General features: G+C 37.1%; 1 protein-coding gene across 5 annotated transcripts in view; it reads left to right on the top strand.

The window, feature by feature from the left end:
- Nucleotides 1-19214, top strand: part of PTPN4 (protein tyrosine phosphatase non-receptor type 4) — a 205303-nt gene that overhangs the window by 158259 nt on the left and 27830 nt on the right. For all 5 annotated transcript variants that reach the window (XR_009727970.1, XM_061370121.1, XM_061370122.1 and 2 more), the window contains 4 exons: nt 5929-6101; nt 10024-10092; nt 17524-17658; nt 18900-19058. Coding sequence is in view for 4 of the 5 variants with exons in the window: in XM_061370121.1 (XP_061226105.1) it covers nt 5929-6101; nt 10024-10092; nt 17524-17658; nt 18900-19058 (536 nt within the window). In the remaining variant the exon portion in view is untranslated. The remainder of the gene's footprint in view (nt 1-5928; nt 6102-10023; nt 10093-17523; nt 17659-18899; nt 19059-19214) is intronic.

Here is a 19214-nt window from a genome sequence, read left to right as displayed (position 1 = left end):
TCAGATTAGTTAGAAGGTTTTGTACAGTTCTTACAGCTTAAAGGATTTGAAGACCTGAAATGCAGACTTACTGACTAGATAAAAAAGGTGTATTCTAGGCAGAAATACATCCTGAGTATTATAGGACTATTCCAGATTTAGAGACAACATGGTTAACCAAGAAAAATGTAAGGAGGAAATACCTGTTATGTCAGATCAGGGTAATGACTGGTGACTAGTACTGATATTGAAAATAGGAGTCAGGTGTATCCCTTAAAAGCAGGTTCTTTAAAATGAGGCCCAGGAGTTTGCAGTTTTCACAAATGGAGCTACCTGGTCACATGCAGACACATTGTTCTGAATTAGTTAGCAGTAGAGGTTTAACCTGTATGCCTTGGAATAGTGTGAGGAGCTATCAGTTCAGAAGTAGAATCAGATGAGTTAGAGAATTTTGAAGTAGTTCTGTGTAGAAAGAAATGAATTTTGGGTATTATGTGAAATAGATGGGAATACCTGTAAATGTGAGGAAAAAAAAAAGGTGATGATACAGAAGGGTGGAGGGAATATTTCATTGTAGAGACACAGGTATTTCTTATCACCCTACAGGAGCTATACGCTAGTTCTCAAAGGTAAACTGATCTCTGAAAGACCAGAGGTCAAATTTTGTCTTGATACCAGTGTGTGTAACTTCCATTACTGTTGCAGGAATGTTGTGTTTAGACCTCAGATAAGAACATGGCCTTTTATTTGGAATTCAGAAACTACAAACCGCAGTTGTTTTATAAGTCAGAACTTGAGGAAAAGCCTGTAGTATCAGTGTTCAGGGCCTTGAAGACTTAAGATATGTAAAAATAAAATTGGATTTGGTACAGTACTTAAGTGTTTTCTCTTGTTTTCTGGATTAAAAAAAAATCTGCATATAATCAAAGGTAATATAAAGATAATTTTTCTAATCTTATGTTTTTTTTCTGTTGCTTCTTAATACTCTGCATATTGCTACCTGCAGCAGAATGTAGCATATGTAACTACTGTACCTTCTCTTCTGAGGCATCTTATCGAAGCCAAAAAATTAAAAAGCCTTGTACTGTTTTCCTTAAAACTCTATGTATCAGATGAAAACTGATGGCAAGAACTTAATTTTCATTCATTCCAATTCATGAATATCATGAGATCAAAGCTCAAATTTGGCTTCCAAAGAAATCATACCTAAAAATCAAACCTTATATTAAATTTCCACAGCTATTTTCCCTGAGTAGACTTGTAGGATAAGATTCAGCTCGTCTATACTCAGCTTCAGTTAAGTTAAAAGAACATAGTTTCTTTCGTGATAATTATCTCACTGAAGCTAGTCACGAGACTTCCTCTGTAGTAACCAGGCACATGGAAAGAGTGGAACATCTTGCATGAATTGCAAGTATGTTTTACAATGGAATAAGTTGCTCTCTGGTGCAACTATATGCTTACTTGTGTTTTCACACCCATTAACAATAAAGGAAGCCTAAATGACTCTCTTTAGGCAGAAGAAATTAGGTGAACTCAGTGATTGCACATTTGGCATGTAAAATAGCTCTGCTCTAGTGCTTTGACTGTACACTTAAAAGCACCGATGTGGCAGTGAAAATATATTCATGGTATGCTGATGATGTGTTTTGAAGTTTTGTGTAAATATATACCAAATTCTACAGCTGAATAACCATATTTATTCAGATGCAAAGCTGAGATGCTATAGGATATTAAATTAGTGGACTTGAGAGAGGAATTCTCCAGTATTTTTATTTTTTCCAGACTGGGCTACATATGCTTTTAAATAGTCCTAAACAAGGATTTTTTGTTAATGAGTGTTGAGAGCTTTTAATTCCAACTGTCCTCCAAAGTGCAAGTGCCTTATCTTTTAATCACCTATTAATTTTATTCCCTGACTTGTCACTGCTTAGAGGCGTCAACATAAGTAAAGAATTATTTGCCTACTGTTAATAGATTATATCTGTGTTTAAATAAATCACTTGAATTCAGATGAAGCAGTCTAACGTCAGTCATTTTCCACTGGTAGCATAATGTAATCTTGAATGGAAACTGGTTTTATATTCTGACAATTATATATCTGGAGCATGCATCCAGTGGAGTAAGTTTTTCTTTCCATTGTTTGTTTATGATTTTATGGAGGGAAAAGAATGTTTCATGTGTGACTGCTTCATCCAACATTAGAAGGTCTCTGAGCCGTAATTTTAGTGACAGGATTTTTTTCACCATATTTTTGTTTATTCTTCCAGTTCCATATGCTGCTTCCCTTCCACGCTTTGAAGCTGCTTGAGAATAATTCAGTAGTTGCATTTTTCTAGATGTTTCCATAAGATTCTCTGGTTTTGGTTAGTTGTATCCTGAGCTGTTGTAATATAAATAGCATCAAACTCGTAATGCTGTCCAGCATACTTTAGTGGTCTTGATTCTTTGACAGCCAAATAAGCTGTTCAACATTGTCTTCTGCACTTTTAGAGCTCAGATGCCCACTGAAAAATTATTTGATTCTGTAACAAAACCATACCATATGTATTGTCCACAACGAAGACTTGGTTTCAGTGGGTGGTCAAATATTTCTATTTGTTTATTTGTATATATAAAAAAATAAAATCGTTTATATATCTGAAGTTTGGGCTTAGAATTTTTTCTTCTTACTGACTTTTAGAAAGAAATTGGGCTAGAATCACAAGGTGATACATGGGCTCACCTGCCCAAGTACATACTTGATCTTAAGTAACACTGGCATTTTTTAGATGCCTAGTAGATTGTTGCCTGATCTCCTTGAAGTTTGTCTTTTTTTGTTTTGGTGCTTTCTTTTTTTTTTTTTTTGTTTTTGTTTTGGTGGTTGTGTTTTGTTCTTTTTTTTTTTTTGAAGAGCAGATACTGTTGGTATAATCTGCATTGAATTTAAGCTTCCAGAGGACTTTTTTCCAGTACTTGTGCAGTATCTAGAGTCTCTGGTGCATCTGCCATTTATAAATAGCAAGTCATTTTGTCTCTCTCTGAGATGGGGTAGGGAATTTTTGCTTTGTTCTGGGGTTTTTCTTTGCTTTGGCAAAGTGAAACAGACCCTTAGAGAGTGTTTTTCAGCCCAGTTTCTGGCCTGACCAGTAAGAGGTCTGATCTGAATCCCCTGATTCAGAGACATATAGAATGGCTTGGGTTGGATGGGACCTTAAAGATCACCTAGTTCCAACCCCTCTGTTATGGGCAGGGATACCTTCACTCCACCAGGTTGCTCAAAGCCCCGTCCAACACGGCCTTGAGCCACTGCCAAGGATGAGACAGCCACAGCTTTTCTGGGCACTCTGTTCCTGTGTCTCACCATGCTCATAGTGAAGAATTTCTTCCATTTATCTAATCTAAATCTACCCTCTTTCAGTTTAAAGCAATTCCCCCTTGTACTGTCACTACACATCCTTGTAAAAAGTCCCTCTGCAGCTTTCTTGCAGGCCCCCTTTAGGTACTGGCTGCTATCGGGTGTCCCTGAAGCCTTCTCTTTTTTAGGCTGAGCAAACCCAACTCTGAGCCTGTTGTCACAGGAGATGAGCTCCAGCCCTCTGTTCATCTTCATGGCCCTCGTCTGGACTCAGTCTGATAGGTCCATGTTGTTCTTATTTTGAGGGCCCCAGAGCTGGATGCAGTACTGCAGGTGGGGTCTCACAAGAATGGAGTCGGGGAGAATCATCTCCTTCTGCCTGTTGGCCGCACTGCTTTTTCTGCAGCCTGCATATAGTTGCCTTTCTGGGCTGCAGTTCCAACTGCTTCACTCTTCTCCTTCTCTATAGTAAGCAGACTGTTTTCCTCTCTAATAGGAACCATGGACACAATTAGTAAGACAGTAATTTCAGAGCAGAATCCAACTGTAACTCCCTGAGGTTGTCTTCTAACACTGTCTTCAGCAGATCTAAGGCCCTGAAATACCTGTATGTCATTGCCATACAGAACATTCAGCATCTTCCTGGAGTCTTCTGCTGTAAAAGCATTCTCATAGGATGTAGTATAACTATCCTCTTATTTTGTGTGCCTTTGGCTGAACTGCATGGACATTATGAACATTGCCTTGGGGTCTTATGCTGACCTGTCATTGTTTCAAGCCTATGATTTTCAAAGAAAACAGTGGCAATCTTACGCTAAATCCAGCTACAATACAGCAGTAGATCCAGGGCTTGCACTCCAGGGTCATCAGCAAAGATTAATTTCAAGTGCCAGACTTACATTTGGGAATTACAGAAGCTGCTGGTGCGGACAGAAGGATGGGTGCATTTAGGAGCCAATATTTTATACTCTTCTGTAGCTTAAAGATGGATTCGTAGCTGTAATTGAGATGAAGGGTAGGGTCTGAGAAACAGTTCTCTCTGCACTGCAATGAAATCCTTAAAAGCTATGAATGGAACTATTGTTGAAGTACCTTTAAAGCTCTAACACACCAAGTTCCTGTGAAAGTGCTGTTTCGCATTACAATTAAGCTGATCTAGCTGCAGCTCCTTCTCATCATGATACCAGCTCCTCCTTCATGCTTCATGCCTGATCTAGTGATCAGATGGAGCCATGAGAATCAGATCAGCTCCTTCTCTGGAATACAAAATAGGGGGAACACAGGGTATTTTATTTTTCCCCAAACCATAATTATAATGCTTTGAGTGACATGAAAATGTATGAACATCAGTTCATATAACATGTCAAATTCTGTTTTCCAACAGTGTAAAAGGCTGACAGAGCATTAAAATTTGCTACATCATGAGAACTTCCTGTTGGAACTTAACGTCTGAACTGGTTCATCCTTTACTGGATCCAGATGAGGCAGTTCATAATTTTACATAATTTTCTCTTGCAGAATAGCAGTGTATCTTGTTTATATTATTGTACATTTACTTTGTTCATAAAGCCTTTTCTAATTGAATAGGTAATGGATTTAATGTGTTCTATTAACATGTCTAGAAAATACAGGGAACAGCTGTCAATACCTGGAAATTAAGATAATGTAGCACATTTTTGTAAGTTGAAATAAAGTATCAGGTTTTAGTTTCTTGGATATAATTTCTTGAATTTCACCAATAAATAACTCAGGACTTGCTGTTTACTTTTTAAATCCATTTTATTGTTTACCCTTCATCATGAACTGAAAATACAGTGTTGTTCTTAGCTGTTGGTCATGAGGACTTCCCAAATACAACACTGGGAGAAGAGTTGCAGGTCTCTGCCCTGGTATTTCAGCAGATCTGAAGATGGGCAGACCAACAAACGTGTAACTTGGAAAAGGAGTTACTGCTAAGTGAAAACAGTTAAGGTGTGCTGAATGTTGGGAAGGATTTAGCCCTGTGAAGAGAAAGCGGAGTGCTGATGGTGTTTTTTGACCTACAGAGATTGTAATCAAGCTCCCTCAACAGGCAGAATAGCTTAGCTTGTTTTGCTTCTTTGCTTTACCAGGAATTGAATTAATCATTTAGAAGTGTGAACATCAGTTGCACTCAAGATCAGTACCTGGTCCCAATTTATAATTGGCACGTGTGCATGGTAGTTCCTCGCCTTAACTTCGGGAATCTTGAACCAGGGAAGCATGTTGCTTCAGAGTTCTTTAATCAGAGAAATGTTTTAATGCAGCTTGGGTCCTGGCTTTTGGGACCATTTCTTTCCATCTGTTTGCTTCAGTATCACTAAACTGACTGTTACCCTTTTTAGCAAGCTTCTTTTAAAAAAATAATAATTTAAAGAACATATTTTTAGAGGGTTTATAATCTTAAAAATACTGAAGAGGTATTTTTAAAGGGTTTATGATCCATAAAATTAATGTAAAAGTAGAGAACCACCTCAAAAACCATAATGTAAAAAAAATAATAATTAAAATAACCCAAATCTAACAGTATCTATCTTGATTTCAGAAGTAACTGGGAGTAATTTTTATCTGACATAAATTTTTCTCTTTTTTAGCATGAATCTAGAGAAACATTACTGGGATTCAATATGGTGAATTACCGCGCATGTAAGAATTTGTGGAAAGCTTGTGTGGAGCATCACACATTCTTCCGTTTGGACAGACCGCTCCCCCCTCAGAAGAACTTTTTTGCACATTATTTCACTTTGGGTTCCAAGTTCCGGTACTGGTAAGTGCTAATTTGAAATACATGCAAAAGAACATAAGAGAAAAGGCAATTCGTTAACGAACATAGGGAATAATTTAGAACCTGTATGAAAAGGTGTCATAATTCAAGTAGCTTTTGAGTCCTGCAACTGTCCCCTTCCCCTGCTGGCTTAAGTTTCAAATGTTGTAAGTAATTCTCTAGGCTATCTGAAAATGTAATTATTGTATTACTGGGGGTTGTTATGGAGTTAGTACTCTGAGACTGTCTCGCAGGCTGCTTTCGCCTGCTTATCTGCTGGGTTATGTTTATCTTTAAAATGTCTCAGAAATTCAGAGTCTTTGACCTGGTGTTTTTGAAAACTGATGGATCTCAGATCTTTTCCCAGCAACAGCGACAAACCAGACCTGAATAAAGGTCAAACAGAAATCAAGGAAAAGAAGCTTATACAAATAAAGCCCACTTCAGCTAGGTGCATACAAATAGGAACTAGGTGAAAACAAAAGACATATGTTTTCTGCACCAAAGCTAGAAGTTTAGAAAATAAGGATGAAATTAAGTCCATAGATTTTTAAGGGTGAACTTAATATGCAAAAAGCTTGGAGGTACAAAGAATGCTGTGGAATTACTATAATCCCCAAGTATAATTTTTATTTTAATGGTGGAATGGGTGGTGTTGAGTTTTTAACAAACAAACAAACAAATAAATAAATAAAATCTCAGTTCAGGAACTGAGTTAACTGTCTCTGCAAGTCATGCAGCATGCCAATGGCTTAAATTGTGCCAGAAGTAGAGAATAATGGAACTAGTACTAATCATCCATCCAGAATGGCAACAGTGTCTGTGATGTATGAAGAGAGACGATGAAAAGCTGAAAAACACAATAACAGACTATTTCTGTTACACTTGTGAACTGCATAAATATATAAAGAGGAAAGTAATTCAGTGGCTAAATTTTTATGCCATCTGTGCTTTTGACCAGCATTCACAGCACCCATTTGTGAAACAGCATTCTGTGATCCTGAACAGTATTTGAGACTTGATTCAGTGTTGCTGTAGCGAATTTTGGGGAGCTTTTTCATTTCTTTAAAGATTTTGAATTTGAATCATTGTGGTTACTATTACAGAAAACCTCTTTGATGATGACATTCAATTTATGTTAATGTAAGATGAAAAGGGAAACTGCATAAAAATGAGGAAGGTCATTAAAGTTAATGAAGCAGCCAAAAGGCTAGAATTTCTGCAAGTAGTTTGAGAGGTTGTTTGGAGGCAGCGTAATAGCAGTCAGTAACTGGCACACAAGGAGAGGTTAAGGGCACTGGGTTTGTTTAATCTGGCGAAGAGGAGGCTAAGGGGAAAAGCAAGAGGGTTAGAAAGGCTATCGCTACTTCAGGGGCACTGTCAGAAATGGTGGAGACAAACTTGTGCTGGCAATGGCAGGTGGTAGAACAAGGGGCAGCAGCCACAAGTTTCACCTGGAAGCTTGTAGCTGTAAACATTTTTGGGGTTTTGATTTCTTGGAGGATAGTGCATTACTGTAACAAGTTACCCAGAGGGGCTGTGGAATCTCTATTTTTGGAGGCTTTCAAAACTTGTCTAGACAAAGCCGTGGCCAGACATGTCCTTGTGTTAGCAGGAGATTGGAATAGAGACTTCTAGCCAACATTTCTATGGTTAAAACCAACTAATAAAATACTAAACTGCCAGGGCTAGACTGAATTATCTCCAGTTCTGAAAGAAATCAAAGACATGAAATGGTTGAATTATTAAATGTGTTACATACTCTATTGTATCCATTGGAATAAAAGATTCAAATGCAACAATTCTGAAAAGCTTCCAGGAGGTATCAAGAAGACTACTGATGAGAAAATCTGACTTCCGTACACTGTGCTTGGATTTTCAAAGTGGTTCTAAAACTGTTCCTCACCAAATACTGAAACTGCCAAAACACGAAGAGTTTTATATATGTTAGCAACTGTGAACTGTTTTAAACAGATGGGAAACAAGTAGGTCCCTTCTTCACAATGAAGGGAAGTTACCACTGAAGCGATACAGGCCTTTGTAGTAAAAGCTGAAGTTGACTTGTCAAAAGTTTCGGTGGTATGTTTTAATGAAGAGTGAGTAGGCAATAAGATGGTAGATGAAGTTAAGTGTCCAAAAATGAAAAATAGTCTACACAAGGGAAGAAAAGAGGAGGAGCATCAATTATAGAAGCAAGTTATTACTGTCTTGGAGCTTCATAGTTCTCTAAAAACATTAAATCAGTTATTAGTAGCTGTTGGAGAAAGGCAAATACAATGTTAAAATTATTGGAATGGAATAGGGGAAAATAAAGATGGCTTACTGCTTGTCCGGGTTAAAAATGTGTAACACCAGGAAGTTAGGAGGCAGCAGTTTTGAAAAAAGACATTTCTTACATTCACACCGTGGCAGAGGTCGGGAGGCAGCTCTGGACCCTGTCTCGTGTAATGCCATGTTCAAACAGGGTCCATTATAGCAGGTTGCCTTAGGAATGTGTCCAGCCAGGTTTTAACTGTCTCCAAGAATGGAGACTGCACTATCTCTGACCAACCTGACCAAGTGTTTAATAACCTTCACAGTAAAAAAATGGATTGGTTGTGGTTTTTTTGAGAGGGTTTGGGCATGTTGTTGTCATTTCCCTCCTCCCCTCCCCGTTTAAGTGGTGTATCTCATAATTCAGTTTGTGACATTGTTTCTTGTCCTGTTTCTGAGCCCACTGAAAAAAGTCTGGCTGTATTTTTTGTTTTCCTCTTCAGGCGTTTATACGCACTCATTTGATCCCCAAGTGTTCTTTTCCTGGGCCTGAACAGCCCACGTAAGCCAGTTGTTCTGGACCTTTAATTGTCTTTGTGGCCTTTTGCGTGACTTGGGGAAACCTGGAACTCAACACACACATGTGGCCTTGCCTGTGTTGAGTAAACCTGCTTTCCAGGCGGTTGGCCCTCAGCCTCTGCATTGGGTTATTCCTCCTCCTCCAGGTGCAGGTTGTTGCATTTCCCTTCAGTGAATTTTGTGAGATTCCAGTTGGCAAATTTCTCCAGCCTTCACACATCCAGTAGTTCTGTGGTATGAATATGAAAATAGCTAATTATTAGTTCACTTCATTGTGTGAATGTTCCTGTAAGGAACAGAAAAGAGCAGAGTTTTAAGCATCAGTATTGTTTTAGGACATGTGTTTTCTGGCTCTGCCTTGGTCTGAAGTTATAAATGGGGAAGTGGCTGCAAGAGGGAGATTTGCTGGTATCTTGCCCCCAGTTCTTAACTGCTAATAGACACTCAAAAAAAAAAAAACCCAACAAAACACCATCCTGTATTTTTTTCTAAAACAGAAATTATGAATTATTATAAAGGATCTTTGATTTGACATAAGACATCTGCTCTTATCTGAAAAGTCAGCAAGTTCCAAGATCTAATCTTGGTTTTGACAAGTTGTGTAGAAGAATACAAGCCTGATGTGCTTATTATCAAATTTCTTCATGGTATTTTGCTGAACTAAGTAGTGACTAAATTATTTGCAATTCAGGGAGTAGTTTCAGAAGAGTACAGAGGGGGTGCTGTAACTTTTGATTGCGACTGTAACAGGAAAGATTATAGTGTTATCCAAAGATCCAAGCAGGACTTTCTTGGGAAGGGAAGAGAAGAGAAAGCTTTATGTTATGTCTGAAATTAATTGTTCTTTGTTACAGTTACACTGTAATAGGAAAGAAGACCTCCACTCCTACCAAATGCTTTCTAAAGTTACATTGTACTGAATTATTGGCGTGATTGCTTGAGCATAACTGAAATAGAATTTGGGTTTTGTTTTGTGCTTTTTTGGGGGGGTTGGTTTGTGGGGTTTTTTTGGTAGAGATGTTTCAATTTTAAGGAATAAAATGTTATCCTAAATTTGTTATATTTAGTGGTTTGTTTTGGTTTTGTTTTCCAGTGGGAGAACAGAGGTCCAGTCTGTGCAGTATGGTAAAGAAAGAGCAAACAAAGATAGGGTATTTGCAAGGTAAGCAATTTACGTTTGTACAAGATCAGTAAGTCTCCTGTTTCTGTATTTTTAGGTGTTACGGGATCACTGTTTTCTGTGTGCAGAAATGTAAACTAAAGAACAACTATTGTCAACTGTTGCTGGTGGCTTGACTTAACCATATTAAGGAGTTTAATTTTGAAATGGGATGTTGTCTTTATGAGGCAGCCAGAAATCAGGGGGAATCTTATGATGGAAAAAGTTAATAAGGGTATTCTTTAATATTTCCTCCTTCAGAATAACCTTCAATCTGTGTAATTTGTTCTTATATGTGCTAGCCCATTTTGTGCTGTCTTTATAGCCAAGAATAGTCTCTTTAACTCATGTGTTAAACTGTTGAGTTAATGGGTATGTTTTATCCCTGATAACAGCTTACAACTGTCCATTACATACTTCCTTTAGACTAAGGTACCGTGAGTGCCTCACTTGGTGAGAACAGCTTTATCGCTGAAGTCCCAATGAGATATTTTACTATGAAAAATTTGAGAGTGAGCTGCTTCTGAAGGTGTTCTGTCACAGAGGAGTTGGCTAATTATAGAATCTATTACTTAACTTTAAGATTCCTGAGGGGTTTAGTGATTACAGGAAAGCAGTCAAGACAGATTTAGTTTTTCATTCAGAAGTTATGATACAGTATTCAAAAGTAAAACTGCTGCTGCACCCATTTGGCAGTTTGCTCTGATCACTAAGAATCCTTCTGAGGAGGGAGTGTGCTCTGTCCTTTTTTTATGCTTATACTTTTGCTGAGATCTTAATGTCTTTTAACATAGTTACATCTTAAGGAACTCTGGAGTTCAAATTTATGCTCACAGACTTGTAACAAGTCCACCAACCTTTCTCAAGTACCTGCAAACACTGTTTCTCAGATCATTGGTGAATTTAGCCTTGATTTCCTGTGTTGTGGTGTCCCCCTTGCTTTCTTTACCCCTGTACAATGTAGTACAATTTGAGTTTTCAGCTGGGCACACTTTAGATACTTAGCTACATATATAGAAGGATTTGGGGGCGGAAGTGCCATGAACTGTTTTGCAGCAGGTAGATTTTATAAAACTAGTTTGTCCTGTGTGCTGTAGAATTATTTTTTACTTAATTTACTTTGGGAACCTGCTTAAAATTTTTACTTGGGGCTACATTTTTAGTACTCAAAAGAGTCAGCACTATGACAACAGAGTTTTATTTATTTAAATTAAGAGTTATGAATCAATTAAAAGCTGTTTTTTGTGTTGCACTCTGAACTTGGCAATTCCCCACAAGTAAGTAGGGTGGAGGAGAACCAATACTTGGTTTTGAGGAATATATTTATAATTTTAAAAACCCTTCTTCAGTAGATGGCACTCTTCCCTTTGCATCAGAGCTGAACAAGTGGTGCCAGGGTCACTTGTATTTTATAAAATATATTCTGGATTAAATTGAAGGCCATGGCTAGAACTGCTCTGATGTTTTCTCAAGTCTTTTGGGGTTTTTTAGTTAAAAAAATACTAGGCTTTTCTGTCCTCAGTAATTTTATTTTCCACTGTTGCTTTTTAGATTGAAGAATAAAGCATTCTCCTCACCTTTTGAGTTTTTTATTAATGTTAATGTCTGATAAATGTCTGAGGTATATGCGTGTACATGAGTGAGCTGAAATTTATGCTGTATGCCATAAAGACACACCTTGAAAACCTTTCAATAGATCGTGCATCCTCTGTCCTCCCCAGCACAATGTGGAGTTAATGGCTTTTCAATTTTAAAGACTTCTAGTATTTTTAAAGGTGAAAAAGCTTGAAACATAAGATGTTCCTAGAACATCATGTGGTTTAAGAAGCTTAATCTAAGAACATTATGTTTTATTCTTAGTCTTCTAAACATTTACATTTCAAGCTGAAATACTGAGCCAATGTTAGCCCTTTTGTATTTGTACAGAGAACAAGTTTAGCTTTTTAAGGTTTTCCAGGTATAATGTGGGTTTTGTTCCTGGGACCTTCCTTTTTCTCAGTGTGTCTTTCTCAGACAAAGTCATTGAGTTCAATGGACAAGCTGCTCCTTTTGGTTGCCTTTGAAATTTCGTCTAGGTATTTGTTGGCTTTTGCTGTGAAGTCAGAGTGTGTTAGCATTACAGCCAGGTCAGTCTTGAGAATTAAGTGAATACAGGAAAAAAAAATAAGTACTTACTGTTGCTTTTATTATTCCCACATCAAAAGATGTGTTCAAGATCAGTTAAGAAAAGAAATGGTTTCAGTATTTTGGGGTTTTTTTTCTAGAGCTGTCCAGTTTTACACTCTTTACTTATCATTATCTAACTAGAAACTGCCTTATTGAGCTAATGCTGTCTAAGCAACTTTCTGAATCATTTCATTGTAAGAAAATAACACAGTTAGTATTAAGATGTTATTTGAGTTACCTGTTTGTTCTAAGTTGGGAAATGGTGATTGCCAAAAGTAATGATCCTTTCACACTGAGCAGAACATAGAGAGCCCCAAACATGGAAATAAAATTTCTTAACAGCCATTTGAATAAAACAAGCAGTTATAACCTACAATTTAGCAGGCTTAGCTCTGTCCTCAGGACTTTACTTTAAAATTAGGTGAAGTTGTATTCATGGATTTCTTTACTTCCAAACCATAAAAACACTTTAATTTTTTAAAAAGGGATAGTCTGTAATAAATCTGATACATTTTGTAGATGCTGTTTTCTTAATCTTCATGCAGCATTTAGAAGCATTTAACTTCAGCATTTAGAAGACAGTTGCTGTAGTTGTTTAGTTTTTTTGTTTTTTTTTTTTTTTTAATCTTTATTACAGCTATTCTCTTGGCCTCATTTATTGTAAGATATTCACAACCCAAGAAGACCCATGAGAATTCTCAGGAGTGTACTAAAAGTGAAAGCAGATAATAAAAGTGCAAAAAGTTCAGTCAAGTCATAAATTGAGAGATTTCTTAAAGACCATTGTTTGCTCTTAAAGTCTTTGCAAAGTATTTTAGTTCTGTTCAGTTCTAATGGAAGGTAGTTTAAGCATCGTATGATAGTGAGTAGGTACCTCAGTCGTTGTATTTGCTAACTCCCTAAGTTACAATCTCTGTTTCCAAAAATCCAGTCTTGCTTCAACCATGCATTTATTCAGGTTAATTAAGTAGTTCCTCAGTTGCTTTAAATTGCATATGTAATTTGTGTTGTCCCTGCAGATTTGTGTAGTTTCAGTCTCTTGGTTTGAAGCAGTAGTTTCGAGGTTTGCTGAGAAATACGTCCCTGTGCCCTTTGTCAAAATACAAAGCTAGGCTGTGGTTCCAGGTTATATTTCTTTCTGGGGCAGAAGTGATTTAAAGGATTCCCACCTGTATTCCCAAACAATACCCTCTTTCTTTCCCAGCTCCTTCAAGAATTTAGCACTTGCAGGACACAAGACCAATTCTGTCTTTGAAAGCTTTTGTATACTGTAGCTGATAGTATAATTTGTCATGCCTTTTTTTAGTTGCATTATGTGATTTCATCCCTTCTACTTGGGATGTGTGTGTATTTGATGTAGTATTGCAGCTTGTAAGACTGGTTTTGATTTTGGGGGCAGGTAAAGCCTCTGTCCCTACTCAAATAGATAGGTCTACTTCCAACATATTTAGGAATGTCTCTGCAGATACACCAGAAATGGAATTGGAAAGAGTTTACTCTGTTAAAAGCAGTGCTGTGTGCTGAGGTACAGTACAAGCATCGAGACTGAGCAGACAAACATGGACTTTAGAATTTCAAACTTTATAAAAGAATTTTTAATGTTTTTTTATGGCTTACTTCCCCCTTCCCATCTCCTCAGCTGTATTCTGGCATGAGAAAGCTATTTGAATATTGTAAAGAATTAGCAGTACAGGAGAAATTTGCTGGAATATTTCACAACAAATCTTAAATTACAGTGAGAAATAACATTGTTAGATTTAGAAGTGCTGGCAGGAGGACGAGTCTCAAAAAGCCACAGCACTGAGAAGTTTGCTGCAGTGTGGTAATTTTTTCTTTGAAATTTCTGCAAAGACAGGAAATGGAGGCAACAAACGTGTGGGTGGGACTCTGAGGTTAGAGCTGTTAATAAAATAATTGGAACGAACCTTTGCTGATAAGTGCTGCAGCTGTTTAGCATGGTGGTAAGCTGTTGTTTCTGAAAGATCAGACCCTACCCACAGAAAAAGGTCAGTTTTCTTAACATTGGGTTTTTTTTATGGGGAAGAAGGTGCTTTTCTCATTTTAGAGTTATGTTCATTTGTTGCATAGATTGAGGAAGTTTTCAAAAACGTAGTTATAAACTATCAGTTAAGATACAGGGCAGTAGGGGCTTTTTGAAGCAGTCAGAGATGAATTTTTGGAAAAACTTGGATTTTTTTTTTTTCCCCATCTCTCTCTCCCTTTGTAATTTAATTTGTTTCATACAGGCAAGAATAATGCCCTTTCACTGTTGCCCTTTAAAAATAATATATATATATGTATATAGACACACCAACTTTCCTGTATTACAGTTGTTGCTTATTCACTGAAGGTTTTCCATGTCTGTCAGAACGTACTGTACCTGCACGCCTGTATTTACCCAGTTTAGCACTGGATATATTATGTTCCTCTGCATTTTTCCTTCAGCCCTTTCTTTGGTTAGTTAGAATCCACCTCTTGGCAGAGCTGGCTCTTGGTGCTAATCTGCTGGCTGTAGGCATGCTGTCAGCAAAGTCTAGCTAAGGATAACTTTGATTAATAAGAGTGAGCAGATAACATTAGACATACTATTCAGATCTGCGGGTTTCTTATTATTTCACCTGTTCAGAACTGCGCAAATTTGCCATGTTTGGGAAGAAAAATAGGTAAGTAGTTTGAGATGCTCCAATTTGAAGCAAATTACAGAAATTGAAGTGTTGTTTTAATTGACGTGGTATCAAGCTAATTACTTTTTGAATCAAATAAGCAATACTGCTTAAATACAGTGAGGAAAACAGATGTGTTTTTTCCTCAGGAATTAAATAATTATTTTCTCTGTTTTCAAATATCAATATGCTGTCAGATTTTTTTCCCCTGCATGTAGTAAGACTTGAAACAGTAGTATTTAAAACAGCCCATCTCACATAACTGTCTGAAATTTGTCAGCTGTTATTTAGTAAAACTTTAGGGTAGCAAAGCAGAAGGTACATGTTCAGAACTGCTTAGGAGTGTAAAACCAGAAATAAACCCTCCATACACTGACCACCCCTCCTTTAGAATCAAACAAACACTGCTGACATCAGTAGGACTTAAGTACCTATGTAACGATAGGTAATTTGATATGATGCTTGGTTGGTTGTCATTGTAGACTCTTTTTGCTTAAGGTGGTGGCTTGCATTGAGCTTTAAGTTCCATGAGAAACAAAAATGTATTTGCAACTAAGGTTCTCATTTTCAGAAGGATGTAATTTGTGTGTGGGTATTTCCTTAATTTCTCAAAGTTCCTTCCTTCTGGACTTGCACTTTCAGTAAATCAGTAAGATGATGATGATGAAGGTAAATAACAGTTGCCATGTGTTCTAAAACCAGCAAAGGCAGAGATTACTTTGTGATACAGGTGTATGGAGCTGGGGAAAGAAATAAAGGAGTTGTGCTGATACACTAATATGTTGTCGCCTCATTGTGCAAAGCTGGAAAGTGGATGTCCTGATTTCAGCTGAGATAATTTTCTTCTTAGTAGCTTATAAAGTGTTGTGTTTTGGATGTGGTATGAGAACAATGCTGATAACACAGCGATGCTTCAGTTGTTGCTAAGTAGTGCTTACCCTGACCAAGGTCTTTTCAGTTTCTGATGCTTTGCCCAGAATCTGGGAGGGAGCAGAGACAGGACATCTGACCCAAACTAGTCAAAGGGATACCAGAGAATGTCATGCTCAGTATAGAAACTAGGGGTGTTGGCTGGGAGGGGCTGGTCAGTGCTCACAACAGGCTGGGCACCAGCCAGCAGGTGGTGAGCAGTTGTATTGTGCATCACTTGTTGGTTACCCCTTATTATTGTTATTACTGTTATTTTCTTTTACTTTATTTACTTTATTTCAGTTATTAAACTGTTCTTATCAAAACCAAGAGGTTTTACCTTTTTTCTCAGTTCTCCCCATCCCACGGCAGGGTGTGAATGAGCGAGCAGCTGTGTGGTCCTAAGTTGCTGGCCAGGGTGAAATCATGACAGTAGAGCGTAATGATAGAATATAAAGGCAAATTGGAATTAAATGGTCATGGCATAAAAGACTGATGAAATTGAGGTTTCACTGGAACAACAGAGGGTTTGGTAGTAATAGTGGAGAAGCTTGAACTATGTAGCACCATTAAAGCAGTAGGAGTAAAAGCCTGGTAACACAAAATATTACCAGACTGTTAAGGATTATTTAAAAGAATTTTTGTTGTTGGATAAAGAATTTTCAGTTGAAAACAAACAGTAAAGTCTGGGTATGTTTAGTTGCAGGATGGTTGAACCATCCAATGTGATGCTACAAAAAAAGCAACCACAAGTCTTCAATGATTCATTTGATGATTTCCACTATAAAAGAGAAATAAAGTATTTTATGAGGGATTGCAAGTATGGTCTCATTTGTGCTTAAGAAATAGGTGAAAGAAACAGCAGAAGGGGATTGTAAGTATCCTGGGATTACTCAAGAATGAGAAGGAAAAGTTTCCTCAACATCAAGAAAGGGCAACAAATAGAAAATGCTGTTACTTTTTATAAAAAAATTGGTGATATAACCTTTAACCTGAAGGACTTTTGTGGCACAGAACCAAATGAAGTTTGATTACCCACAAAGAAGTGTAAATAGAATGATTGCATCTGTCATACAGGTAACAAAACATGTTCTGGAAGAAAGTCTGTCACCTGTATGAAAATCCCTGATGAGTAAACAAAACTCAGGAGCTCCATTGTCATGTTGATGACTATCCCACTTCTAGTTCTTCAGAGTCTTTGGGACATTTTTTTGGGCTGGTGTTTGCACTGCTTTATTTTTCCTGAAATGGCTGAATAGTGTTACTTAGAGGGTTGAGGGATTTTGTGCTTTTTTTGTTGTTTGCTTGTCTTCTGTTTTATTTCTAAGTTCAGACCTCTTAATAACTATTTTGTTTGAATCGGATTCTTTTTGAGGCATTAGAAATGCCTGGTGAAGTTCAGTGGGTTCCTCTTCCATCTTGCCTATCTTCCTTCTAGCCAACAGTATTTCATGACTGTATTTCATTGATGTTCTTGTACAGAGTACAGAAAATTAAGTACAATATATTGAGAAAATAAAGAACTGCCTATGTAAATAGTTTTGCATAATTCTGTTTCCTTTTTTCCATATTATTTGGTTGTCTGTGATAGAACATCAATTTAATTGTGGTGAACTTTATGTATTTGTATTAGTATGAGGCAAATTTGTATTTGCTCATACAATTTTTGGTTAGCCATTTTACTTTCTTCTTCTAGATCCCCCAGTAAACCCTTGGCACGGAAATTAATGAGTGGGATGGACTGGGAAGTAGTGAGTAGGAATTCACTGTCTGATGATAGGTTGGAAACACAAAGCCTGCCATCACGGTCTCCACCTGGAACCCCAAATCAGTAAGTAGTATCCAATCTTCTCTCTCTAGAAGTAACTGTCTACCTCTAATGTGAATGACCTGTCTGTACAATAAAAGGATTAATGCGTCATGGAGACAAATAACTTGACAAATTACGTGCTGAGGGGTTCCATGGAACGTTTAGCTCCAGATAAGAGAAACTTATTTGGGGTTGAATTTTAGGTACTTCTCACTCAACCTGTAAGAAGTGTAAGATCTAGCATGCTACCCTAAATTTGGGAGCCTGAGTTTTCTTGAGAAGTTAAAACTAACTTACTGTCTAAGAAAAAAACTGGTAATAAAATCTGTGTGATATTTTTGAAATAATTTATCCTGGTTAATACCACTTCGTAAAACATTAGGTAAGTTACTTAATCAGAAATCCTTGTGGATTTATTCCCCTCAGTTTTTCTGCATTTCCTTTCAAAGCTCACTCTTCCCACATGATTGAACTTTCTGTTTATGTTTACAGTTAGTGAAAACTCATTCCTGATTTCTTTGGGTGAATAACCATTTTTTTTCTGCGTTCTGAAAATGGCTTAAGAATCAGTATTGCCCAGTTTTGGATTGCATAAACCAGAAGGTTTTTAAGATTCTTTGGCACTACAGCATATTATTCAAAAGACTGTTGTTGTAAATATCTGTAGCATTTAAAAATTCTTGTGAAATTAATTTTATAATATATTTATGCTTATAGCATAATATAACTAAATCGTGTATGTTTTAAAGCATTTTTAAAAAGGTGCTAATGTCCCTATACTAGTTTTATACATGGGAAAATTTTGGGTCATAAAAATAAGGCTCACAGTGCAAAGCTTATGATCTTTGTAGGAGAAGATGCAGAGGATAAAATGTTCAGATTAAGTTCTGCTATGAACAGACCTAGATTTTTTTTTTTCTTGGGGATTAATTTTTCTTCTCATTGACTGGACTGTCACTTCAGTAGCTTGTTCATTGGACCATCATGCTTTCAGGCTTCTTCAATAAAAAAGAAATATTAAAAAATCAGCCATTTAGTGTTTATGAAAATAAATTTTGAACACTTTAAAAAGGAAAACAATGAATACCGTGTTGATCTGACAACATAATTCTTTCAATGATTTTGAAACCTGAGTTAATAAAAATATGTAGATGAACATATGCTTGCACTAAGTGTAAATAATTATACTACATTGTAGTAGTGTAAGAAATGCAGACTACTAATATTCTTTTCACATTGCACTGCTGTGCTTTCCCTCTTAGTCGCAACTCTGCCTTCACTCAAGAAGGAGCACGGTTACGACCCTCATCAGTTGGACATTTAGTGGACCATGTAGTTCACACATCCCCAAGTGAAGTATTTGTAAATCACAGATCTCCGTCTTCCACCCAGGCTAATAGCATCATACTGGAATCATCACCGTAAGTTCTGTTGGTCATTACAGTAAGTTAGCATGTAGGGAGAGCCAGAAAATCTAATAAAAAGGTAGCTGTTATTTCTGGAGTATTAGTAGAAGCCTTACTGAAAATTAAGTGATACGGAAAACCTGTATCTAACATGTTCCTGGTGAAGGGTTA

Source organism: Neopsephotus bourkii, unplaced genomic scaffold, assembly GCF_033783945.1.
Source record: "Neopsephotus bourkii isolate Nb327-2 ecotype Australia unplaced genomic scaffold, CSIRO-AGI_Nbou_v1 NB_1526, whole genome shotgun sequence".
NCBI lineage: Eukaryota > Metazoa > Chordata > Aves > Psittaciformes > Psittacidae > Neopsephotus > Neopsephotus bourkii.
Note: the sequence above shows the minus strand (reverse complement) of the source record. Positions and strands in the feature narration are given on the sequence as shown.